We start from the raw sequence: 27,270 nt of genomic DNA, 5'->3' as shown, positions 1-27,270 counted from the left end.
CACACATGCATCTGACAAGAAGCATTCTAGCCCAAAATATTAACCTGATCTATTCCAGCCTCAGACCTGATCAGCTTCCAGTTTACAGACAATACAGGTAAGGAAACAGTGAGACAGATCCAGAATGTTAGGCAATTTACAAGACAACCGGCCTGGACATTTCGAAAAGTGAAAGTCACAAAAAAGGAAGAAAACAAGGTGAGGAATAAGGAACTAACTGGTTTTACTAAGAGGACTATGTCTTTAGATACACAATCACGTGCGGAATCACTTGTGTGAATCCTGCCTGGATCATGATGTGAAAACAAACCAACAGCTATCAAAGTTATGCTGTGACAACTGGGGAATGTAACCACCAACCCACTATGAGACAGGATATCACTGTTACTTGCTACGTGTGGTGATGGAACCACAGTAACGCAGAGAAGTGTCTTATTCTTAGAAGATACATGATTCAGCATTTAAGTCCTGATGTCTGCAATAGTCTCAAACGGTTCAGCAAAAACCTGAAATCTCTATGTACAGATAAAAAAAATATGGTAAATGCTAGCTGTTTATTTTTTTTATTTTTTATTTTTAAAGATTTTATTTATTTATTTGACAGAGAGACACAGAGAGAGAGAGGGAATACAAGCAGGGGGAGTGGGAGAGGGAGAGAAGCAGGCTTCCCGCTGAGCAGGGAGCCCGATGCGGGGCTCGATCCCAGGACCCTGGGATCATGACCTGAGCCGAAGGCAGACGCTTAACGACTGAGCCACCCAGGTGCCCAATGCTAGCTGTTTAATCTAATGGAAGGTATATGGGGTATTCAATGTTTTAACTATATTTTAAGCATATTTGAAAAATGCTCTTAATCCAAAGTTGTAAAAAAAAAAAAAGCTAGCATCTTATTAATGACTCATCTCATTTTTACATGCACTCTGTTTGTAAGCTTGTCTGTCAGAGAGATGTGAACATCTGCTGGGACTCATCACCAGACAGGCAGACTGGGCTCTGGCTCTGCATTCACGGAGCTTACTGGACTGAGAGCCAGATGGTTCGATGGGAAACACTGCAACTCCCCCAAAGGTGTGAGGACTCAGAAGGGGCGGGGTGTCGGGGAGCTCAGAGCAGGGACAGATGACCGATCTGAGCCCTGTGGGAGAGTGGCAGGGTGAGGGGTGGGGTGGGGGGAGAGAGCCTGTCCATAAGGGACAACCACCTGTGTGAGGACCCATGAGAAGGACGGTCTCCTGGAACAACAAAGTTTGCTGGGCTGGAGTATGACGGAGTGGGAACAGAGATGAGGCTGTGAGGAAGGCTCCAGGTCACCTCTGGGCCCTGCAGGGGAGTCTGGGGGATGCCAGTGAGAAAGATGGCACAGTGCAGGCAAGGAATACCTGTGGCCCTGGAGGAAGAGGCGCCAGGAATGGCCGTTAGTGGATGGAAACACGAGAGGCAGACATTCAGGAGATGGAATTGGTGTCATCTGTGGACTAACTGGACCAAGGAAGAGGGGGAAGGACAGAGAAGTCAGAGATGGTGCCGCAAGAACCCTTGAGCCCTCTGAAGCACAGGGCCAGGGCCCTCCCCAGACCCGTGATACAGCACCAAGCCGGCATGCAGCAGACACCCGGGAAACTGAGACAGTGGGCCGACAGGGACCCCTGGCAGAAGATGGACAGCTTTCGTAGGGGAATGCCAGTTGCTCACGTCAAAGATTTTCTGAAAGTCTCAGAATTTAAAACTAAAAAAGGCAACTTGCTAATATTACCCACAATCACTTAGCTCAGCCTCAGTTTTAGAATGTAAAACTACAATCAGATATTAAGTGCAGTATATTTTTTTTACAAAGTCATTACTATGTCATAACTCTACACTTTACAGTGCATGTTTCCTTAGATCTGTTAGAGATGAACTGCTGAATCTTTAACACAGACACCAAATTCATAACACCTAAAAGCAAATACCCAGTTTTATCGACTCTGAAAAGCCCATTTTAAAGTTAATATAAATGTTTCTAGAAACTCAAAACTGGACGTCTTAATATCAACCCTCACAAAGGGCAAAAAATGCACACACATGGCGGAGCCGTGGACACTGGAGTGCAGTGCTGAGGAAGGGACAGTCCCCTTTGTTCTTGGGATATGCTCTAGGACGATGAGAAATGCTTACCAAACGATCAGCGGGGGTGCAAAGAGTCCACTAAGTCATTCAATAATTTTTAAACGGTTTGTTGGTTTTTAGACATTGTTAGTATGATGGGGTTTTTTGTTTTGTTTTTTAACTTGAGAGAGCACAATTGAGTGGAGGGAGGGACAGTGGGAGAGGGAGAGAGAATCCCAAGCTGCCTCCACGATAAGCAAGGAGCCTGACATGGGGCTCGATCTCATGACCCTGAGATCATGACCTGAGCCGAAGCCAAGAGGGGGACACTCAACCGACTGAGCCACCCAGGCGCCCCATGTGATTTTTTTTTTTTATGGCACAACTTCAAAAGTCAGATAAAATCCGTGTCGGCCCCTTCTCATGGGCACACACAGACCCTCTTCTACAACTGCCCCATTATATTGATGGAAGTGAAGTGACATGCAGCCTCAGTGAACAGACTTTCTCTTGATTCTGTATACAACTCTCTCAGCTTCTGGTGAATTGACATGAATAGGAAACTTTCTAGTCTTCTGATACTTCTGAGATTTTTACACATCCAGTATTTCTGTTACTGCCTTTACCAATACAATACGGACGTTAGGTCAAACCTGCTGTTTGAGGTCAGACACAGAAAGGTGTGCTCTCTCTGCCACGGTCCCGGCTTCCAAGTCATACTCTGTTAAGTGTGAATGAGCCCACGTGCCTCAGTTTCCTCACACATGAGTACGACGATGAGGATGGTTAAGTGTCGTTCTCAAATGCAGTTAATACACATTAAGACACTGCCTGTCACAGAGCAGCACTACGTTAGCATTCATGTCCTTTTTTTTTTTAAGTTTGGTTTTTTTTTTTTAAGTAATCTCTACACCCAACGTTGGGCTTGAACTCATGACCTGAGATTAACTCTTCCAACTGAGCCAGCTGGGTGCCCTCAATTTGTGTTCACTTTTATTAATAAAACGAAAGCTGTGAATGACTTGACGGGTAGCCATGCAAGAAATTCATCCCATTAAATGGAGAAACAGGGGCGCCTGGGTGGCTCAGTCGTTAAGTGTCTGCCTTCGAAGGCTCAGGTCATGATCCCAGGGTCCTGGGATCGAGCCCCGCATCGGGCTCCCTGCTCAGCAGGAAGCCTGCTTCTCCCTCTCCCACTCCCCCTGCTTGTGTTCCCGCTCTGTGTCTCTGTCAAATAAATAAAATCTTTAAAACAAACAAACAAACAAATAGAGGAAAAAAGAAAAGGGAGACCCACACTGGAGGCATCTGTCTCTAACCTGCCCCCGCAGCCCCATCTGTCCCCACCTCGGGAGTGCCCTGGGCTAGCGCCTCTCGGGGCTGGCAGTGGCCCCAAACACCACCAAGCACCTGCTGACCACCAGTAGCTCTGAGCCAGTGCTGTGGACTGCAGTTCCCATCATGGCCACTCGAGGACTTCTCCAGGGGAGCACAGGTGGATGCCAGTCTCGTGTCCCCCAACAGTGTCCACTCATTGCCCTCCAGTTCCGACAGGCCATAGGGGCAGGGCACAGGCTGGCCCTCTTTGCCTGGAGGGAGCCAACTGCAAGGCCTGGCAAGCAAGACTTTTGGGAATTTGACTGGCAAAGGTAATGACCAATCAGAACAGAGGTTGGCAACAGCACTGGAACAGGGTCCTGGGTATGGTGGTGATGGGGGGGGAGAATCTGGGGGCAGTGACTATTTAACCCATGGCATGGCCACACTAGGGCACACCTATCCACGGTTAGCAGAGTATCAGCCCTGATGAGGTTGGCCATGGAACAAGTGTCATCTCTAAATAACACTGATGGCTTGCCCACAATAGCAGGGTGCTCAAATGTGTGCTTAAGATGCACCTGCGTGTCATTACAGGTACACAAAGAACTAGCTACTTACCTTGGGCTGCATATCTACAAGAGCCATCCTCCACCAGGACATTATAGAAAGGCTGATGATGGCCATGAGGCAGGCTGTGGACGTTCATGTTTCGGATCCACTCGTGTCCCATCATGCAGGTGGGGTCCCAACCATAGATCACACAGTTATAGCCATACCTAATTAACATAAGAGCAATGGCAAATCAGTTCTCTGGGACCCTGTCATGGCGACTATGGGATATATAAATAATGGCTTGGTTCTCTTAAGCTCATGTCCTTAGAAACTTAACCGCGTTTACTAAGCATTTTTTAAGCATTTTTCAGGACACTCTTAGCCCCCTTTATAAACCCCTCTTATTATCAACATAGCATACCTCAGTTGGAAAAGAATAAACTTCAACCAACTGTCATGGGACAACTGGTTATCCAAATGGAGGGTATCAAGACTCAGGCCTGAGAGCAATGCACAGTATTAGTGGGACAAAGGCCTAGATATAAAAGATAGCTTCATGACACAGGACAGGTTTAAGATTCCTTAAACCAGGTATGAAAAATTCAGCCCCTAAAGGCAAAGAGTACTCAATCAATTTAATAGTATTACAGGAGCCAGATCCAAGCAGACTGTTAAAAAACATATAGGGCAACCGGGGCAACAGGAATTCTGACAAGACTGACGTGACAAGACGAAGGAATTGTTTGTCTTTCTTTAGATACGACAAGAGGATGGTACGTGTACTTGGGAACAACAGAACAAGCCTTTACCGTTTAGGTACACGTACTACAACAGTCACAGAGGGAATAATGTCTGGTACGGGCCTGGGGAGGTGGGTGGGTGGGAGACAGCGAAGGCTAACCCCCACAACGGCCAAAGCTGGGTATGGGAGCATCTCTTGGTTCACTACACTCATCTCCACTGATGTAGGTCTGAAATTTCCATAATGAAGTTGGAAAAAAAAAAAAAAGAATGAAAAACACTAGCCCCAAACTGGGAAAAGGTATTTGCAACGTATACGCATATAGACACTAGCGGCAGGACACAGGCCTACGAACCAACGAGAAAGACAAAGGACTCAGGTGAAAAATAAGAATACTTGAAGAGGTGCTTCCTAAAAGGTGACGTGAAGGAGCTTCTTTCTGTACATTTACTAGTCAATGTGCATAATCAGATTGCAATCTGGGAAATGCAAACAAAAACCACAATGAAATTCTATTTGTCATTTACCACGTAAGTCCATTCTCAAAGGTCTGGCGAGAACACAGGTCGGTGAGAACAGGAACCCTCCCCTCCTAGCCTGCTCCTAGCCTGCCGGTGGGACATGCAGCACAGTTGCCGTGGAGACAGTTTAATTTCGCCGAGTAATCGACCACGCACATGCCTGACAACCCAGCAAACCCTACCCACAACTCAGATTCAAGGGGATTCAGATGAAAAGAAGCATCAGGACAATGAGGAAATGAGAAAAAAAAAAACTCGCTGCTTACAGATCGTCCGTTAGAAGACTCGCAGTTAAGAAAGCGAGTCCTTTCCGACAACAAAAAGCGTAGATCCGGTTCAGAACAGTTCGGCCTTTGGTGGTTTCTGCGGTGGACACTGGGACACGGTGGCTCCTGAGAAGCGTGCTCGGAGGCACGCCGCGCATCCTCTGCAGCCGCGTGGGGACAGACACCACAGGCACTCACCTCTTATGCTTCATAATGAGCCCAATGGAGTAGCAGACGTCTCTGTGCTTCTCGTGGGAGCGCAGCTTCACCTCCACGCCCACCTCCTCCTTCTTGCGCTCAATGTGCTCTAACGTGTGCTGCACCAGATAGCCCACCGCCCCGTGCTGCCCAGGGTCTAGGGTTTGAATGTGCTGGAGGATGTCAAGCACCTTCAAGACAAGACAGAAAGACTAGGAGATAATATTTTCATTTAGGCCTTTTCTTTTTCACGGCACAGGATTTAGACCTACATAACCTGGCAAAGGACGGCAAGGCGGGGCCGTGCTGATGACCCACATGTCTGTGAGTTGGTGGTCTCCCTTCTAAGGCTGGGCACTGGCCCCAGACCTTCAAGTCCAACCTGCGGCAACAGGGGAGTTACTCAGAAACACGGCATGCTGGAATAAGCATGGGGAAAGGAGGCCAGGCCTGCCACCCATGGGCACATCTGGATTAGAGAACTCTAAAAGGTTCTAACACTCTCGGTCAGTGTGGGGATTCCGTTTTTCATACACAGAAAGGAGACGATTTTAAACTGCCACTGGCCAACTGAGAGGTAAAAGAACTGCTAAGTTGCTTTGGTCCAGATCAAGGGGACATGTGACAGAGCGGCCTCTGTTGCACCAGGTGGAAGGGGCGACAGAGAAGCCACCCGAGTGATGCAAATCAGCTGAGCTGAAGAGGTGTCTCAGGTTCTGAATGCATACTGATCGTTTCAATTACTGTAACTCCCAGTGGAACGCTGTACTCAAGTGGGCAAGGAGAGACGTCTCTGTGGAATGGAAATGACTAAGCGGCTAGCAGCAGAACGGTCTGACTCCAAGGTCACGGTTTTTCATACTGTACACAGGGCCTCTAAGGTAAAATGCAAATTCAAATAAAGTTTTACACACACACACACACACAATCATTCAGCGCCCATTCTATTACAACATTCAGCAGAGGTTCTCGGACATGTTCCTCCTTGGGGAACAGGATCTCTTCCTCTTTACAGAGTCCTAAGACAGCATGCAAGCAGACAGAATGACCTGGATTCTAGTCCCAGATCCATCAAACTGGCTGGTTTTACCTTTAGTTTATTCACTTATCAAAAGATGATTAATAACTGTCCTATTTTCCTGATATATTTTGACCCAGTAGAAGTGTTGTGAAAACTAGTTTTTCGCAATGTAGGATGTTATTCCAAAACCTAATCCTGCCTTCCAGATTGAGTCCTGCCGGATCTCCATATTTACTAAACACTGTGCCCAGCCCGTCATGTCTCTTACTTCATTTATTCCTCCCAAGCTGAAAGGTTGGCAGTACCATCGGTGTGGACTTCCAGAAGAGGAATCGGACACTGTGAAGTTAAGGAACTTGCCTGAGGTCCCGAGGCTGTGAGGGGAGGGAGGATGTGGACCTGAGGCTGACTCCTCAATCTCAGGTCTCAACCACCATCTTACCAAAGCAAGAGCAAGAGCATTTTAATTCACTGTCCGGAAAATGGACTGAATGGTATAACCCTAAGTGCCTCAAACCCAGCTTCAACCAGTAGCAACTGAGAGCCAATTTCCACGCACATCCCACCTCTAGTAGTGTGCTTTCATCTGGGGGACACAAACATATTTATCCTACAATTTGTAGCTAAAAGCATGGAATTTGAATGGTGAGCTTCTATTTCCTATGCTTGCATATGGCTTCCCATGTGTTCCTGTATGCAGTTCCAAGTACAACTGACCCTTGAACAACACGGGTCTCAACTGCGTGGGTCCACTTACACGAGGATTGTTTCTAGCACAAGGCTGTAAATCTATTTTCTCTTTGTGATTTTCTTAGTAACATTTTCTTTCCTCTAGCTTACTTTATTATAAAAATACAGTATGTTTTCCTATAACACATACAATATGTTCACCAACTATTTGCTATCAGTAAGGCTTCTGGTCAACAGCAAGGTGCTAGTTAGGTTCTGGGAGTGTCAAGTTATATGTGGATGTTTAACTGAATCGGGGGCAGCATCCCAACCCCTGGGGCTGCACAAGGGTCAACCACAGTTACTTTTGACTGCATTTCCGAGACATTCTGCAGACACAGCTCCCCCTCCTGAACTAGCAGCCCCTCCCTGGCAGCTAAGTGTAACAGATATAACTGTTCTAAGCATAGAGGAAGTCTCCAACTCACTCCGAGTATCAGGAGGAGACAAGATTCAGGGGTAATTACAGCCTCCTTCTCCTGCTGTGTGGATGACAGGGTGAAGGAAGAGGGCAGAAACAGAAAAGATACTGGAATGGGGCCCTGGTGTGCTCCTGAAGGACAGCACTGATGGTGGGGTGCCATGATGTCTCCAACCAAATGTCTAGGCCAGTAATCCCAGGAGCCCACAATTTTGGGGATAGAGATCTAAAAACCGGGGGGGGGGGGTGTCTATCACTCATGATTGGTAACCTTTACCGTAAAGAGCCAGAGAGCAAATACTTCAGGCTTTGTGGGCCATATGGTCTCCAACCCAACCACTCTTCTCTGCCCCCCTGCGGCTGGAAAGCAGAGTAAACAAATGGGCTTTATTCGAGATGTGCCTTTGATGAAACTGCACAAAGCCCGTGGCAGAGTCTGCCGGCCCTGTTCTGTCCTAACTATAGGTTGCCCCCGTGGCTCTCTACGATGTGCTTGACTTCACACCTCAGACAGCCACTTGTCTGTGGTCTCTGCTGCTTCCGGGGCTTCAGCTACTGGGTGCTGATGTGGGGAGCCCCTGCCGAATACCCTCAGGCAGCTGCCCTTGATGGCCCCAGGTTGTATCAAATCCAACATACCCCACACTGAACACTTTCCCCTGCCCCTGAAACAAGTCTGTTTTCCACTCACTCACTCTTAATGTGGCCAGTCTTCCTTGTTGGAAAAGCTGGACATCCTCTGCCTCATTATCTAATGAAGTTCCGACACTTCTTAATCCTACATTCCAACATTTTTTGAGCACCTACCATGTCGTGGGAATGGTGTTAAGAGCAAGGGGAGTAGCTACGGTGAAGAACAAAGCAAATGTGGTCCTTGTCCTTGGAGAGCCTAGTCCATGGCGAAGGCACGGTGAACAAGCAGCCACGGTACGCTTACAGAAAGGTCTTCGAAAGGACGAGCACACGGCTGGTGGGCCGGGGGAAGCTGACTGCTGTGGAGGGACCGAGGAAGGGCTTTCAGAGGTGAAGCTGAAGCTGAAGCTCGGCAAAAGGGAGCCAGCAAATGGGACTGAGGGCTAAGGGAAGTGTTTTAGGCGGTGCTGCGGGCCATGCCAAGGACCAAGGCAAGAGACCAGGGATGAGTGGAGGACATGGCCGGGCAGCGAAGCACCAAAGGGGCAACCGTGAGAGCCAAGGAAGCTCAGGCTGGGCCAGACCCCCGAGAACCTGGTAAGCCTTCCTGCAGAGAATGAGCTGGATCTGCAAGGCCCTGGGGTAGCCCCTCAGAGGGCTCTGAGCACTTTATGAAGGTGGCTCCGGCTGCACTGTGCAAAACGCGTCCAAAGCGTCTAAGAGGGAGGGAGGAGCAGGCAGGCGGCCTCTGCAATAGTCCAGGAGACAAAGCCACGTGCAGATGTGCAGTGGACATGGGGGGGTGTTGGTCTGGAGCCCAGGGTCCAGGCAAGATGTCAGTCAGGAGCTGTCAGCCTACAGATGGTAACCGAAGCAAGGAGGCCAGGCGGCATCACCTCGGGGAAAGGTGTAGAGTCAAGAGAAGTCTAAGAAACGACCCCACAGTGTGGAGTCTCTGGGGAAGAAACACAGGATAAGGAACTAGCAAGAGCCAGAGAACCACGGGCCACAGAGTCAAAGGCACAGAGGGTTCTGAGCGGTGAGCGGTCCCAGTGATCAAGAGAGATAAGGAAAGACGAGTATCTATGGGTCTGGTGACAAGAATGGTTTCGGTAAAAAGGGGTCATTGGCTCCCTTGGCAAGAGCGGCGTGTGTGCAGGGGGAATGATCGCCATGTTCTGGGGCACGCGTGGGAGGCAAGGCAGGCGGCCATCACACGGCACGGTCGCACGGCCGGCCAGGGCCTGAGCCCTGCCGGGAAGAGAGAGATAAGGAGGCAGCCGCAGGGGATGCCCGCGGAGCTGTCACAGGCGTGCTTTTTATCTTCTCTCCCAAAGATGAGAGATACTGGAGTCAGCAGAATGCTGATGGCAGAGAGCAGAAACAGGGAGTTGTAGACAGAGGAAAACACAGTGGGATCCAGAGCACAGAGGGTTGCCTTGGAAAACTGGAAGGACATCTTTCCCAGCGAGATGTAGAGCAAGGAGGGAGGTCCGGCAGCAGGAAGTGCCCAGGTGTGGGCTTCACCGTCGCCCTGTAGCCTGCTGGCCCACAGGGGTGAGGTGTGAGGGTGGGCTCAGGTACCAAACTGCCCTCCCACAACTCTGGAGCCATCGACGCCTGTGTGGGTGGCCTCAGCAGGTTACCCGACTTCTGCCGCCTCGGTTTCATTATTTACAGAATGGCAAAAACCCAGCACCCACCCTACAGGGTTGGAAGGAGGTATCTGCTAAGCGCCAGCGACCTTTTCAAAATCCGGCCATCCTACTCTCTCTCTCCATCACGGCCACAGTAGCCCTGGATTTCGGCCACTGTGACCCAGTGGACCTGTTTCTTAGCTCTTCCTGATTTACTTCAATTGAAAACAAGGTGACTTTCCCATCTTCCCAGTTTGGAAATGTTTCCCTTTTACCTAATAAGGCCACACTAATTCCAAACTATCCAGAAACTGATCCAAAAAATATTTTACACACACTCACACACTCTCATGTTTATACGCACATGTGTATGTACGTAAACCCTTGTCCAGCGGGCCTGCAGCACCAAGCTGGCCCATCTTTGTGCCATGGACGGGTGGGAATAACCTACTTTTCTTTTTTTTTTTTTTTTAAGATTTTATTGTATTTATTTGAGAGAGAGAGAATGAGAGACAGAGAGCATGAGAGGGAGGAGGGCCAGAGGGAGAAGCAGACCCCCCGCCGAGCAGGGAGCCCGATGCGGGACTCAATCCTGGGACTCCAGGATCATGACCTGAGCCGAAGGCAGTCGCTTAACCAACTGAGCCACCCAGGTGCCCATAACCTACTTTTCTGTCCTCTGAAATGGTTTCCCACCCTCCAAGGTCCAACTCAAACCCTTGTTCTGGAGAGGAGCCTTTTCTCATTGCTTCAGTGTCCCCTGGATTCTGCCTCCTCAGGAGCCCTGGTTTTGCTGCTGTCTCTGGTGTCACTCCCCGAGCTCAAGGACACACTGACGAAAGGGAGTCATCGGAGCACTGGGAAAAGAGCCACTCTGCATTCCTCATTCCCAGACGAGGGGGTGTCTAGGTGCTCGATCCCAGAAGCAAATGAATGGTCATCTTGAGGAAGAATGTTCTGTGCATAAGCAATGTGGAACTTGTTTTAGTGACATTTGCTTGGCAGGACGGCACTCCTGGAGGATACTACGGTACTTCCCCAGGGGGCATCGTGAGCACTAAACCGAGTCCATCATCAAAGGTAAGGACGTGAGAGCTCCTGCAGACTTTCCCCCAGAGCAGAGGTTCACCTTACCCCTTCTAAGGCTGATGCGTCATTAAAGTACAGAATTTACTTATAAAAAGCCATCCTCTGAGAGGGTCTCTGCATTCTACAAATTATCACAAAATTCCTTAACTAAAGAAAAAAGTGACAGGAATGAGTTGTGTAGACCCCAGGATCAAAAATAAAGTGAAAAAAATAAAGACAAACAATCGAGCTCTGGACAAGGGGGTCCTGGGAAGTAGACGGTCGCTTCAGTCGAGAATCTAGTTCTATCAGCTCACAGGATGTTCTGAGAGGACATCTGCTACCTGGACAACACAGGGCATCTTAAGATAGGTCCCTCAGGACTTTCCTACTGATGCGCCCGCCCTTCCTTAGAACTATGTGAGATCTCTGAAGTGGGGAATAAATGAGCCAATTTAAATCTATGCAATGTGGGGGCGCCTGGGTGGCTCAGTCATCAGGCGTCTGCCTTCGGCTCAGGTCGTGATCCCGGGGTCCTGGGGTCGAGCCCCATCTCCGACTCCCTGCTCCGCGGGAAGCCTGCTTCTCCCTCTCCCACTCCCCCTGCTTGTGTTCCCTTTCTTGCTGTGTCTCTCTCTGTCAAATAAGTTAATAAAATACTAAAATAAATAAATAAATAAGTCTATGCAATGTGGAGTCAGACTATTTACCACTCTCTAATAACAAAAGCAGATGATTTTATGGCGACGTCTCTCAGCAGGCTGCTCTGAACAGACAAAATGGATCACTAACCTATTACATGGCAAAGCCAGGGCATGATGGAAACGCACAGCTGCTTCCCATGCTGGGGCCGCTGGACGTACACCCCTGCCGCCTCCCCAGCTCGCTGAGGAGCGTTTCTGACCGCAGTCACCGCGGTCCTCTCAGAGTGCTTGCCGCCGGCCGCAGGGGCCATCAGGAAACAGAGAAGCCCAAGTGCGACTGTATCAGAATTCAACAGCTTTCAAAGCCAGAGACAGTCCTTCAAGGCCAGCAGCCGGACCAGAAGAATCCATCTAAGCTCCATTTTCTCCTTCTCAAACAGGAGTGTTTATGCATGGTCCGTTTCCACGCTACCAGCACAGCTGGACCAGGAACATTTAAAGTTTTGGTTCCCTATGTGGAGTTGGGATGACCTGGGGCAAACACATGTTGGGCAGCAGCGGGTGAATCGCAGAGCTGAGGCCTTGTGGTTCTAGGCGTTTAAGGCACGGAACACAAAGAGAACAGCAACTCCTAGCAGTATAACCAACTTTTTTAGAATAAAGGAGACCAAAAACATTTAACTGATGGGTCAAGATCAGGAGAGCGAATCAATTTATGCTTATCCCCAAGGCTGATGCAAGGATAAGCTTCCGAGAGCCGCCTTTCCAGCTAGAATTTCCCTCTCTCAGGCAGGAGCAAAGCAGCAAAGGAAAATAATTACCTTCTCTGGCCAGATCCCCAGGTGGAAGTAGAGCCTGGCCTGAAGGAGGAGAAGCTGCACCTGGTCCGGGTACATCGCCAGATACAGATCCAGCGAGTCTCTCAGGAGCTGGTAGGACTGGTCGATGCCCTCCCTGGCAGGGGAAATAAATCACGGTCTGGCTCTGCTTGCTTCTGAGCGGAGATCCTCTTTTTCAAGGCCCAGGTTGTAAAAGTAATGGACACAAATGCCACACCTGTTCTAATTCTTCCTTTCTGCTCAGCAAGTAGTTACAATGATTTTAATAATAATGATAAATCCCAGAAAAAATAGAACTTTTGTACCTGCTTTGGTGATGGGCATTACATTAAAACTGTAAGCACTTTCATTACATAGTCACCTCAGTAACACTGTACATAACTAATAAATTCTGAATAGTGGAGAACAGAGGACGTTTAGGGCAGGAAAACTGTTCTGTACGATACCACAATGGTGGATACCTGTCATCATGCATTTATCCAGACCCACAGAATGCACACCACCAAGAGTGAAGACGAATGTGAACCGCAGACTCTGTTAACCCGGCCGTGGAGGTTCATCGGCCGTAACTAATGTCCTGCTCTGATGGGGGATGGCGATAGTGGGGGAGTCTGGGGGGTGGGGGCGATAGGAGAACTCTCTGTACTTTCTGCTCCGTTTTGTTAGGAACCTAAAATTGCTCTAAAAAAATCTATTTAAAAAGAAACAAAGAATTCCACCATGAGGCAGAAAACTATGACTCCGACATACAACCTTCTATTTTCCCTGTAAGACAAATTTCCTTTGACTTAGAAGCAAAATAGTTTCACACTTTTGTTTCTTATCTAAGTGATAGAAATGTATAAATCAAGAGACGACAAAGCACTTGGACCTGAGAACATCCTGCCCCTGAAAAATAACCTTTACCAATCTAAAATACTCTTGTTACTAAAGAATGCTTTCAGTATTACGGAGAGCTTGCACAAGTGCACTTCGAAGGTGTCAAAGAGAAGTCACTTAGCACATCTTAAACCGGGACAGCATCATGTCACAGGGATGAGTTTCTTCCCAGAGTGGGTCGACAGCTGTAGATAATCCCAACTGTGTCCCACAGCATCCACGGCCTCACTGAATCCACCATTAGCACATCGAATAAAATCCTCTGTAAGGCCACAGTGCCTCCAAACACATGCACTCGGCACAAGCGCTGGAAAACCAAGAAAACCTTACCGCTTTCCCAGGCTTAAAAGGTTTCCCACCATTCGCTGTAACACCTTCTTCACGTTGACCACCCCATACAGCGCCGCTGTCACGTGCTGGCCGATCAAGTATTCACACTCCTTTACCGTCAGCTGCTTCCCCTTCCCGAAAGCATCTATGTAGATGTAGTCAAAGATGTCCAGGCTCACCCTATGCGAACGGCACACGTAGTTATTAGCCGGATCTCGGGTCAGAGCTAAACAAGGCAATATCTAACCACCACCCCCCCGACACTGATAAGTAGCTCAAATTAGAGCCCGAATATGAACAAAGCAGCATTTCTACTTAAAATATTAAAGCCTTGTCTAAAGTTCAAAATCTGACCCTTTATGCATGCCCTGCTGCGTTAAGACTGGAAGACACAGATGTTTAAGGAACAGCACCGATGTATGCCATCACACACAGTTTTGGGGGGAGATTAAGCCAGATTAAACCAAGTTTGAGAACAAACTAGAATTTATTAACCTGGTCTACAAGATGCTCAATCTGATGTTCGGCCCGAGGCCTCTATGAACTCTCCAGACTGCCACAGTTCGTGTCTGTGGGCCCTGGGTCCCTGGGGCTGTGAGGAAAATTATGGAGCCCTGCCCAGTAGTGTTCTGCCCCCAACTCCGCAGACATGCTCAGGTGGTCAGCCAGGGCTCAGCCTGGGAGCGCTTGCCAGACCCGAGAGCAGAGCCCCTGCACTCGACCATGCCGCCCCTCCCATGAACCATGCTCTCGAACAAGGTGGTAGCCCTCGCTGGGTGGAGCGGTGGTAGGAGGTCACACAAAGCAAGTCCTCACCACATTACCAAGAACATTCTATGAGGATTCCTGAGGGATTTAGTGGGTCTTTGTTTCAGGGATCGTTGTGTATTTTTTCTTGAGCGACTGTTCCACTTTGATCTTAGGCCCACTGCAAGCCATGTAAGAGATGTTCTCTTCGGCCGCTTTAAAAAGCCCAGGCAGATTCCTTCCTAGAGTCCTATCAATATCCTTTCTGCGGCAAGACAACTTTTTTTATGAGTCTAGGAGAACCACGCATATATACACAAATTTATAGGCAAAAATCCTAAATAAAACACGAGCAAATCATACAACAATGTATTTTTAAAAATCCACATGACTAAGATAGATGTACCTCAAGAATGAAAAGAGAATTGAATGTTAAAAAAATCTATTTCAGCACACACAGTGTAAAAGAGAAAACCATATGATTTTATAAGCAGACACAGGAGATTTTGGGGGGAAAAAAATCTAATGCTGGGTGCCTGTGTGGCTCAGTGGGAGCATCTGTCTTTGGCTCAGATCATGATCCTGGGTTCCTGGGATCGAGTCCCTCATCGGGCTCCTTGCTCAGCGGGGAGCCTGCTTCTCCCTCTGCCCCTCTCCCCTGCTCATGATCTCCCTAATACATAAAATCTTTAAAAAAAAAAAAAAATCTAATGCCCGCTTTTTTTTTTTTAAAAGATTTTATTTATTTGTCAGAGAGAGAGAGAAAGCGCACAAGCAGGAGAAGCGGCAGGCAGAGAGAGAAGCAGGCTCCCCGCTGAGAGACTCGATCCCTGGGCCCCGGGATCATGACCTGAGTCGAAGGCAGACACTTAACCGACTGAGCCACCCAGGTGCCCCTAATGCCCACTTTTTAATAAAACTGAAGCAAACTAGAAATTTAGAAGGCAGCTCTGATAATCCCAATGAAAGGAAATACCCCAAACGTCATACTTGACAATGAAATTTTAAAAGCATTCCACGTAGGGGCGCTTGGGTGGCTCAGTTGGTTAAGCGTCTGCCTTTGGGGCGCCTGGGTGGCTCAGTTGGTTAAGCGACTGCCTTCGGCTCAGGTCATGATCCTGGAGTCCCGGGATCGAGTCCCGCATCAGGCTCCCTGCTCAGCAGGGTGCCTGCTTCTCCCTCTGACCCTCCCCCCTCTCATGTGCTCTCTCTCTCTCATTCTCTCTGTCTCAAATAAATAAATAAAATCTTTAAAAAAAAAAAAAAAAAAAAAAAAAGCGTCTGCCTTTGGCTCAGGTCATGATCCCAGGGTCCTAGGATCAAGTTCCGCATCAGGCTCCCTGCTCAGCAGGGAGTCTGCTTCTCCTTCTCCCTCCACTGCTCCCCCTGCTTGTGCTCTCTCTCTCTCAAATGAATGGATAAAATCTATTTTTTTATTTTTTTTTATTTTTTATTTATTTATTTATTTTTTTTTAAAGATTTTATTTATTTATTCATGAGAGACAGAGAGAGAGAGAGAGGCAGAGGGAGAAGCAGGCCCCCAAGGAGCAGGGAGCCCGATGCGGGACTCGATCCCAGGACGCCGAGATCATGACCTGAGCCGAAGGCAGACGCTCAACGACTGAGCCACCCAGGCGCCCAAAATCTATTTTTTTAAAGCTTTTATTTATTTGTCAGAGAGAGCGAGCGAGCGAGCGCACAAGCAGGGGAAGCGGCAGGCAGAGGGAGAAGCAGGCTCCATGCTGAGCAAGGACCCCGATGCAGGACTTGATCCCATGACCCCGGGATCATGACCTGAGCCAAAGGCAGATGCTTAACCGACTGAGCCACCCAGGTGTCCCTGAATGGATAAAATCTTTAAAAATAAATAAATAAATAAATAAAAGCATTCCACCTAAAGTCCTACCCTAAGACAAGGGTACCCGCTATCACTGTTTCCACTCAACTTTGTGCAAGAGGACCCAGTCAGCAGAATAAGTATAAGAAACAGAAACGTACAAGGGCTAGAAAGAAAAGAAACAAAACTGTCATGATTCACAAGCAATATGACGCTTTACACAGAAAACCCAAGAGTTGACAATGAGCTCTAATAATTTATTCCGCAAAGGGATTATCAGATCTTTATCTAAATATCAATCTTATCCCTATGTATCATCAACACTTAGTAAACGTAATTTTAAAAATTACCATTTACAATAGCTACAAAATTTTAAGGTTCTTAATGAATAAAACTAGCAAAAAGTCAAAGAACTCCATGAAGAAAACAATAAAATCTTTTTAAGGGGGCACCTGGGTGACTCACTGAGTTAAGCGTCTAACTCTTGATTTTGGCTCAGGTCATGATCTCAGGGTCATGAGATTAAGCCCCGAGTCGGGCTCTGAGCTGAGTGTGGAGCCTAGTTAAGATTCTCTCTTTCTCTCCCTCTTCCCCTCCCTCTCTAAAAGTAAATAAGTAAATAAATAAAAATCTTCTTAAGGACATCAAAGACAAATGTGGGGGGAAGTATCACATTCACAAACAGACTCAGTAGTGAAACACTGACAATATTGCTCGTATTCACCTATGAATCCAATCCAAAGCAAGCTCTGGTGCCAATCAATATCCGTACAGGCTTTCAGGCTTTTGAAGCCTGGTAAACGGATTCTAAATCTATAGAAGAGCAAAAGGCTAAGAACAGCCAAGGGAATTTTGAAGAATTCATGGGGGTCTGACCAGTAGGTAGCAGTTAATGATAAAGTTACAGTAAGTAAGACAATATGGTCTTGGTGCAGGGACAGAGCTGCGACCAAAGGCACGAGGAACAGGGGTGGAAATGAGGACGTGGAGGGCCTACAGCTCCGCTGATGCTTCATGAGCGGTGTATCCCCCACTATTCTCACCAGCTTCCCCTCTTTCCTGAGGACCCAGCCAGGGGGCTCAGTGTTTACTTCTGCCAGGTGCCTGGGGTGCTAACAAATTACTTCATTGCTCAGCTGCACTGCTGGTGTACATCCGCTGTAGCCTAAGGAAGAATAACAGTTACCACGCACAACTGTACCCAGCAATAAGTTACTATGGCAAATAATACGGTAATTGGAGATTTAAATGCTTTATATCATGCAGAGATCCTTGGTGGATTATTACATGGTCATTTAAGAATATTTTTGAGGTATTTGGGGAAATTGGTTGGGTTATTTAGGGAGAGAGAATGGGCTGAAAAAGCATATTTCCCATTTACAGTAACGGAAAATGGGTGTCTGCTATCCAAAAAAGAAGCCATGCAACACATTTTCAGAAATAGATATTTGGAAAAGAAGGGAAGCCCATACATACCATTTAAGGAAATATACATATGTAATGAACTATAAAAATTTGCATGGAAATAACAAAACTTGGTGGATATCTCTGCAGAGGAAGAAGAAGGGGATGAGGAAGCATACCCAGGAGGTTCCAACGATAAGTGTTTTATTTTTTTTTTTTAAAGATTTTATTTATTTATTTGACAGAGAAAGACACAGCGAGAGAGGGAACACAAGCAGGGGGAGTGGGAGAAGGAGAAGCAGGCTTCCCGCGGAGCAGGGAGCCCGATGGGGGCTCGATCCCAGGACCCTGGGATCATGACCTGAGCCGAAGGCAGACGCTTAACGACTGAGTCACCCAGGCACCCCAAGTGTTTTATTTCTTAAACTAGGTGTAGAAATACAGAGACGAATGGGGCGCCTGGGTGGCTCAGCTGGTTGAGCAAATGTCTGACTCTTGATTTCGGCTCAGGTCATGATCTCAGGATCCTGGGATGGAGCCCCGAAGTCAGGTTCCACACTGAGTGTGGAGTCTGCTTGAGATTCTCTCTCCTTTGCCCTCTGCCCCTCCCCCACCTTATGTGTGCACACTCTCTCTCAAATAAATAAAATCTTTTTTTTTAAAAGATTTTATTTATTTGACAGTGAGAGACAAAGTGAGAGAGGGCACACAAGCAGAGGGAGTGGGAGAGGGAGAAGCAGGCTTCCCATGGAGCAGGGAGCCCGATGCAGGGCTCAGTCAAGGACCCCAGGATCATGACCTGAGCCGAAGGCAGACGCTTAACGACTGAGCCACCCAGGCGCCCCTCAAATAAATAAATCTTAAAAAAAAAAAAAAAAAAAACGAAATACAGAGATGAGTTACACCTTTCTTCTAGTTATGCATAACAAATTCTACTAGATGTGTAAAGCACTGGGTCATCTCAATCCTCCAAACCACTTGAAAAACATGTGCTCCATTTTCACAGAGTAAAAAACTGAGGCTCAGAGGAAGCTGAGGTCTGAACTCTGCCCGACTTCAAAGCTCAGGTATTTTCTATTATTCCACTCACCAGAGGGTATCACGGTCATTCAAAGAACAGGATATAATTCAATAACGTCGTTTCTTTTTCCTCTAAATGGTACATTTAATGAGAAGACAGTTCTGCCTATTTGGTGAACTCAGAAAAGCTAATCTCCAGCTGGTAAGAAATCAAGCATTTGCTTTGCACATGAGTGAGAACGTAGCTACTCTGTCCTCTCCCCCACCTTCTTCTGTGCTCTCCCCCACTTCTTTCTCTGGTGAGGTGGGGGGGGGGGATTTAATGTAAGACTACAAAGTAAGACTTTCTTTAAGAACTCTTTGATCTAGATGGACTTCACAGATATATTGAGAACACTTCATCCTAAAACGGCAGAATACACATTCTTTTTAAGTACACATGAGACATTCTCCAGAACACATCACATACTGGGTCACAAATCAGGCCTCAACGAATACAAAAAGATTGAGACCATACCATGCATCTTTTCTGATCACAACACTATGAAACTTGAAGTCAACCACAAGAAAAAATTTGGAGAGATGGAGATAAATAACATGTTACTAAACAATGAATGGGTCAACCAGGAAATCAAGGAAGAAATTTAAAAAATACATGAAAATAAATGAAAATGAAAACACAACTGTCCAAAACCTCTGGGTTGTAGCAAAGGTGGTCATAAGAGGGAAGTATATAGCAATAAAGCAATATAATACCTTAAGCAGCAAGAAAAATCTCAAATAAACAATCCAACCTTACCCCTAAAGGAGATAGAAAAAGAACAAGAAATGAAACCTAAAGTCAGCAGAAGAAGGGAAATAAGAAAGATTAGAGGAGAAGTAAACGATACAGAAACAAACCAAAAAAACCCCTGGTAGAACAGATTAATGAAACCAGGTATTGGTTCTTTGAAAAAAATTAATAAAATTGATAAACCTCTAGTCAGACTTTTCAAAAAAGAAAGGACCCAAATAAATAAAATCACAAATGAGGCATGAGAAATAACAACCAACACCATAGAAATATATACAATTGTAAGAGAATATGAAAAATTATATGTCACCAAATCAGACAATCTGGAAGAAACGGATAAATTCCTAGAAACATGTAAACTACCAAAACAAACAGAAATAAATAGAAAACTTGAACAGAGCAATAACCAGCAAAGAGACTGAATCACTAATAAAAAAAAAAAAAAATCTCCCAACAAACAAAAGTCCAAGGCCAGATGACTTCACAGGTAAATTCTACCAAACATTTATTTTTTTTATTTTTTAAAGATTTTATTTATTTATTTGACAGAGAGAGACAAAATGAGAGAAGGAACACAAGCAGGGGGAGTGGGAGAGGGAGAAGCAGGCTTCCCGCCGAGCAGGGAGCCCGATGCGGGGCTCGATCCCAGGACCCTGAGATCATGACCTGAGCCGAAGGCAGACGCTAAAGACTGAGCCACCCAGGCGCCCCTCTACCAAACATTTAAAAAAGAGTTACTACTTATTCTTCTTAAACTATTCCAAAAAATAGAAAAGGAAGGAAAACTTCCAAATTCCTTCTATGAGGCCAGCACTACCTTGCTTCCAAAACTAGATAAAAACTCCACTAAAAAAGAGAACTAAAGGGGCGCCTGGGTGGCTCAGTCAGTTGAGCATCAGACTCCATTTCGGCTGGGGTCATGATCACAGGGTCATGAGATTGAGCCCTGAGTCAGGCTCCACGCTCAGCATGGAGTTAGTTCTCCCTCCCCTTCTGTCCCTCCCCACATTGGTGCACACGTGTGCACACATATGGGCACACGCTCTTTCTCTCAAATAAAATCTTAAAACAAAATAGAACTACAGGCCAATATCCTTGAAGAACAGGGATGCAAAAATTCTCGACAAAATACTAGCAAACCGAATCTAACAATACATTAAAAGAATCATTCACTACAATCAAGTGAGATTTACTCCTGGGTTGCAAGGGTGGTTCCATAGTCACTAATCAATCAATGTGATACACCACATTAATAAAAGAAAAGAACCAGATGATCATTTCAATAGATGCAGAAAAAGCATTTGACAAAATACAACATCCACTCATGATAAAAACACTCAACAAAGTAGGTTTAGAGAAAACATACCTCAACATAATATAAAGACCATATATGAAAAACCCACAGCTAATATCATCCTCAATGGGGAAAAACAGAGAACTTTTCCTCTACGGTCAGAACAAGACAAAGATGTCCACTCTCACCACTGTCACTTAACATAGTACTGGAAGTCCTAGCCACAGCTATCGGACACAAAAAGAAATGAAAGGCATCCAAACGGGCAAGGAAGAAGTCAAACTTTCACTATTTGCAGATGACACAATACTCTATATAGAAAACCCAAAAGATTCCACCAAAATAATTGCTAGAACTGATACACGAATTCAGTAAAGTCACAGGATATAAAATCCACCTACAGAAATCTGTTGCATTTCTATACACCAAAAATGAAGCAGCAGAAAGAGAAAATAAGGAATCAATTCCATTTACAATTGCACCCAAACCAGTAAGATACTTAGGAATAAACCTAACCAAAGAAGTGAAAAGACCTGTACTCTGAAAACTATAAAACACTGATGAAAGAAATCGAAGATGACACAAAGAAAAGACATCCATGTTCATGCATTCGAAGAACAAATATTGTTAAAATGTCTATACTACCCAAAGCAATCTACACATTTAATACAATCCCTATCAAAATACCACTAGCATTTTTCAGAGCTAGAACAAACAATCTTAAAATTTGTATGGAACTACAAAAGACCCCAAATAGCCAAAGCAACCTTGAAAAGGCAAAGCAAAGCTGGAGGCATCACAATTCCAGACTTCAGGGGCGCCTGGGTGGCTCAGTTGGTTAAGCAACTGCCTTCGGCTCAGGCCATGATCCTCGAGTCCCGGGATCGAGTCCCACATCGGGCTCCCTGCTCAGCTGGGGGTCTGCTTCTCCCTCTGACCCTCTTCCCTTTCGTGCTGTCTCTCATTCTCTCTCTCGCAAATAAATAAATAAAATCTTTAAAAAAAAAAACAAAACAATTCCAGACTTCAAGCATATTACAAAGCTGTGTATTACAAATATATTACCAATGGCACTGGCACAAAAACAGACACACAGATCAATAGAACAGAACAGAAAACCCAGAAATAAACCCACTATTACATGGTCAATTAAACTTTGACAAAGCAGGAAAGAACATCCAGTGGGAAAAAGACAGTCTCTTCAACAAATGGTGTTGGGAAAACTGGACAGCAATATGCAAAAGGGTCAAATACAAAAAGTTCAAAATGGATGAAAGACTTAAATGTGAAATATGAAACCATTAAAATCCTAGAGAACACAGGCAGTAACCTCTCTGACGTCAGCCATAGCAACTTCTTTTTAGATACGTCTCCTGAGGCAAGGGAAACAAAAACAAAAATACACTACCGGGATTTCATCAAAATAAAAAGCTTCTGTACAGTGAAGGAAATAATCAACAAAACCAAAAGGCAACCTATGGAATGGGAGAAGATATTTGCAAATGACACATCTGATAAAGGGTTAATATCCAAAACCTATAAAGAACTTATATTGGGGTGCCTGGCTGGCTCAGTCAGTGAAGTGCGTGACTCTTGATCTCGGGGTTGTGAGTTTGAGCCCTGCGTTGGGTGTAGAGATTATCAAAAAAACAAACAACAAACCCTTACAAAACTCAGCACCCAAAAAACAAATGATCCAGTTAAACACTGGGCAGAAGACATGAATAGATATTTTCTCAAAGAAGACATCCAGATAGCCAACAGACACATGACAAGATGTTCAATATCACTCATTAGAGAAATGCAAATCAAATCTATAAGGAGCCATCACCTCACACCTGTCAGAATGGCTAAACTCAATAACACAGGAAACAACATGCGTTGGTGTGGATGTGTTTATAACAGCATTCTCTACAACAGCCAAACTGTGGAAACAGCCCAAGTGTCCATCAACAGATAAGTGGAGAAAGAAGTGGTATACTTATACACAATGGAGTATTACTCAGCCATAAAAAAGAACGAAATCTTGCCATCTGCAACAACATGGATGGATGTAAAGCTAAGCAAAATAAGTCAGTCAGAAAAAAGACAAATACCATATGATTTCACTCATATGTGGAATTTAACAAAGAGAAGAGCAAAGGGGAAAAAAAAGAGAGACAAACCAAGAAACAGACTATTAACTACAGAGAACAAGCTGATGGTTACCAGAGGGGAGGTGGGTGGGGCGTGGTGGGAAGGATGAAATAGGTAATGGGGATTAGGGCATGCACTTGTGATGAGCACTGGATAGTCTAAAGAAGTGTTAAATGACCTGAAACTAATATTACACTGTATGTTAGCTACCTGGAATTTAAATAAACACTTTTAAAAAAATAAGCAAAATTCCTTAAAACAAAAAACCTCTTTGATCTGATCTGCTTTGCAACAAGGGACTTAAGAGACCCACCCAAAACCCTGAGCTCCTAGTCCTACTCTTTATATAGAGAGAGAATTGTAAATTCACATGCAGCTTTAAGAAAGAATACACAAAAATCCAGAGTGCCCTTCTCCCAGAACCAGAATCTCGACACTGATGGCCAAGGAACCAGACAGCTGGCCCCCCCCCGCAGTGCTCTGGTGAACCTCTCTGTTCAATTCCTGCACTTCCTCTCAGCACCGTGGGAGTGAATCCTGAGGCCCAATCACAATGTGGCATAGGTGGCTCACCCTTCTGCACCCTGGCACCACCTTAACAAGAAGTGACTGGGGAAGTTGACAGGTTCCAGTGGGACCCCCAACTGCCGGGCAATTGTCAAGTAGAGCAGAGACATGCTGATCGGGATTCCTGTTCTGCGAATCAAAACCTAAAGGAGAAAAAAATCCTTTAGCTTCATGGAAAGAAACCAGACCTTGTCATTCCTGCAACGTAAAGTTCTTACATGGCCCCCATTGTGCATCGGGAATGACGCTAGGTTTTTGTGGAGCAACATTTGATTTATTTAGATAGGGGGTCTGCAAACTGCAGTCTGTGGGCCAAAATCTAGTCCATCGCCTGTTTTTGTATGGCCTGCATAAGAAGAGTTTTAACATTTTTTAGTGTTTTAGAAAAATCGTCAAAAGAATACTATTTCGTGACACATAAAAATGACATGAAATTCACATTTCCATGTCCGTATAGGTTTCATGTGTCCGTATAGAACACAGCCACACTCATTGTTTTTGCAATGTCCATGTCTCCTTTCAACTCCAGTGGCAGACCTGAGCACTGAGGACACAAAGCATATGGCCTGCAGAGCCAAAACGTCTGGCCCTTGACAGAGAAAGTGTGCAGATCTGTGATTTAGGGTGTGCTTCTTCCAAAAGAATGAAAGGCCATTTCAAGGAAGGTGTGTAAAATATGACAGAAAAAATTTAAGGTACATACGGGGCAACAGAATAGATTTGAAAACGGTGCTAAGGACGAAGCACATTAAAACTAAGTATCAATGATACGGCCGGCCAAATTTCTTCTGGCCATTCTAGAGGCCAGTGCAGAAAACAGACCTGATTAGTTTCACGGTTTTGTGTTCGTAAGATACAAACTGACCAAACAAAGTAAGAGAAATACTTATTTCTAGACAGGAAATGATCTCAAGGGTTTTCACACAGAGAAAAATAAAAATCCATAGCAATAACCTGATGGTAGAGGCAAAAATGCGTTTCACCGGGCATTGAGAGATGAAAAGACAATATATTTGCCCTCAAAAATGATACAATTTGTCAGAAATTAGCTTAAAAAATACATATTATTCTGTTTCAATTCACCCGCATTTACCTGGTGCATGTACAAGTTGAGGGCATTATAGTAATCCATCCGGTTCCCCTTAAACTTGAGTTGGTCGTAAAGGACATAGTTCATGGCATCCAGCACCTGGCTCTGGAGTTCTATCTCCATTATCATGGAGGATTCACCTGAAACACAGAGATCTACTCTGAGGACACAAGCACTCCCCACGTTGTGACCAGTGTCCCAAACCCGTACCAGTCTCCCAAAAGGACCCAGCAGGTGCCGCCAGGCCAGGGTGGAGAAACGAGTATGAACTTAACAGTCTTTCACATTTCCAGGTGAACATGGTGGTGTCATTAACTGCTTTTCTGGTGGCGTAATAGAAACATCCTGCAGAGTTTCTCAAATCCACAAATCCTCTGCAAGGTTTTCTTTTGCAAATACAGTTGGATCCAAAGCAATTCCACACCTGCCTTGAAGGCCAAGCTGGGGTGTCGACTGTTGATGCCCCGGAGGGTTTTGCAAACAAGCTCCACGATGCTGTCAATCTGGGCCTGGATATCTTTGAGGCTGATGTCAGAGAGAGGATTGCAGTACTGGTCAATATATACAGCACCTGCAAACGACCAGGAATTACTGAGTAAGGTCCTATTTTTACCCTTTTCCTCTCAGTTGCTCATTTAGCTCAGACACCTGGGGCCATAGTTCTTTGCACCATCCTAGCAGATAAGCTTTGTTCGTGGATGACAGACCTTGCTGCTAATACATGGAGAAGGAGCCACATTCTCAAAACAAAGTAGTTTAAACACTTTATTTATTTTTAAAAAATAAACCAAATCCTCTCTCAAAGGTTATGGACTCAAAAAAGGGCATGATACACAACATATTTCCATATTCTATTACAAAGATAAATAAATGCTATAAAGGAGCTCTTTCCAGTAACTCTGAAAACATAATGGCATAAGATATCCCTTTACTTTAAAAAAAAGTTGAAAGCCCTAAATGAGGGATTTCTACAAACTGTACCCCTCAAAGGTGAAACAATAAATGAACTTCAGAGAGAACTGTACTTTCAAATTAGAGAAACAGTAACACTCAGGGAACCTGCAGCTAAAGACTTGTACAAAGTACACTGGAGACACTGTCTCTGGAATCCAGCTCGGCTCTTTACTGCCTGAGGCCATTTTCTAACCAGATGCCAAAGGGCTAACTTGATCATTTGGTTATAAGACATTTTCACTTAAGAAGCTGCAGTTATCACTTGTTTTTGGAGTCATTTTAAATTCAAAAGGTCAGGTTCTTGACCCCCTACTCACACTGCAGGGAGCTGCAAGCAGGCATCAAGAGACTCGGACCCTAGTCCCAGTTTTGCCCCTTAGCTAGGGATTGGTTCCTGGGCTTTCTTGGGATGGTTTTCCTCACCTGTTGGCTGAAGTCCATTCCAACCTAATGCTATGATTCCTAGACTCTATTAATGCTATCAGATTATTCTTGTTAGTCACCAAGGATCAAAACCCTGGAGCTGACTTCCACCTGCTCAACTACTTGCTCAAAAACCTTCAATGGCTACCCAGTGCCTATAGCACTGATTTGGAGGAGTTACTTTATATTTGGAAGATGAAAAAGAAAGTCATCGTCTTCATAAGTAAGCTACAGAAAACAAAGCCTGTCAAACTATGTGGAATAAACAGAAGATGGGGGACTCTCCACTCCAGGATGCACAGAAGATTCCAGGGTGGTGAGGATGTTTGAGTTTAATCAAAGCAAAGAGATTTTTCACTTCCTTCTAGATGATGAGACTTTTACACAAGACTCTGCACTAGGCACTGTGGAGTACGCAGTGATTGTAATAATGTAAGGTCAAGAGACACAAGAAACTTAACGATCAGTTGGAGAACAAAATGCACACACCTGGACAGACACTACATCGTGGTTTACTAGTCAACGCTACTGCACGTATGGCTTCTGAGGCGGGTAAAATCTGCAAGTGCTGCAGGAGTCGGCAGAAACTCAATGGAAGTTAAATTTGAACTGAATTTCCGCGGGCGCGCGGGATTTAAGAGGGAATTCTAAGAAAAACGGGTAACACTAACGAAGATACGAAGCCAGGGGGGAAGACAATGACCTGGCTGGAGCAAAGGGGGGTGTTTTGAGAGTAACAGGCAAAGGTCTGGGCTTCGGGGAGGTCCAGATTATGGCAGGCACTGAAAAGCAGGCAGTTAATTTAAAAAAAAAAAAGGAAATCAGCCAGCCACACGGGAGTGGTGAAAAGGCCAGGTTTCAGGCTGGACTGGCGCTAGGTGTCAGCAGCCTTGAGGCTCAGGAAAGCAAGTGCCACTTAGAAAGCGGCTGCCGGGAGAGGTGGTGACAATCGGCACAACCACGCGAATAGAATGGGGACACAACCATGCCAACACTGGAAAGAAAGAAAATGGATGGGGCGCCTGGGTGGCTCAGTTGGTTAAGCAACTGCCTTCGGCTCAGGTCATGATCCTGGAGTCCCTGGATCGAGTCCCGCATCGAGCTCCCTGCTCAGCGGGGA

The 27,270-nt window shown here is 45.7% G+C and overlaps 1 protein-coding gene across 2 annotated transcripts in view; it reads right to left on the bottom strand.

The window, feature by feature from the left end:
- Nucleotides 1-27,270, bottom strand: part of FBXO21 (F-box protein 21) — a 45,998-nt gene that overhangs the window by 7,183 nt on the left and 11,545 nt on the right. The window contains exons 5-11 of one of the 2 annotated variants that reach the window (XM_021698523.1): nucleotides 25,198-25,344; nucleotides 24,777-24,913; nucleotides 23,690-23,826; nucleotides 13,886-14,065; nucleotides 12,659-12,791; nucleotides 5,685-5,896; nucleotides 4,024-4,181 (exon numbers count right to left, since the gene is read on the bottom strand). In XM_021698523.1, the coding sequence (XP_021554198.1) occupies nucleotides 4,024-4,181; nucleotides 5,685-5,896; nucleotides 12,659-12,791; nucleotides 13,886-14,065; nucleotides 23,690-23,826; nucleotides 24,777-24,913; nucleotides 25,198-25,344 (1,104 nt within the window). The remainder of the gene's footprint in view (nucleotides 1-4,023; nucleotides 4,182-5,684; nucleotides 5,897-12,658; nucleotides 12,792-13,885; nucleotides 14,066-23,689; nucleotides 23,827-24,776; nucleotides 24,914-25,197; nucleotides 25,345-27,270) is intronic. The other variant, XM_021698524.2, reaches the window with a different exon arrangement.

The sequence above is a fragment of the Neomonachus schauinslandi genome, chromosome 14 (genome assembly GCF_002201575.2).
Source record: "Neomonachus schauinslandi chromosome 14, ASM220157v2, whole genome shotgun sequence".
Taxonomy (NCBI): domain Eukaryota; kingdom Metazoa; phylum Chordata; class Mammalia; order Carnivora; family Phocidae; genus Neomonachus; species Neomonachus schauinslandi.
Note: the sequence above shows the minus strand (reverse complement) of the source record. Positions and strands in the feature narration are given on the sequence as shown.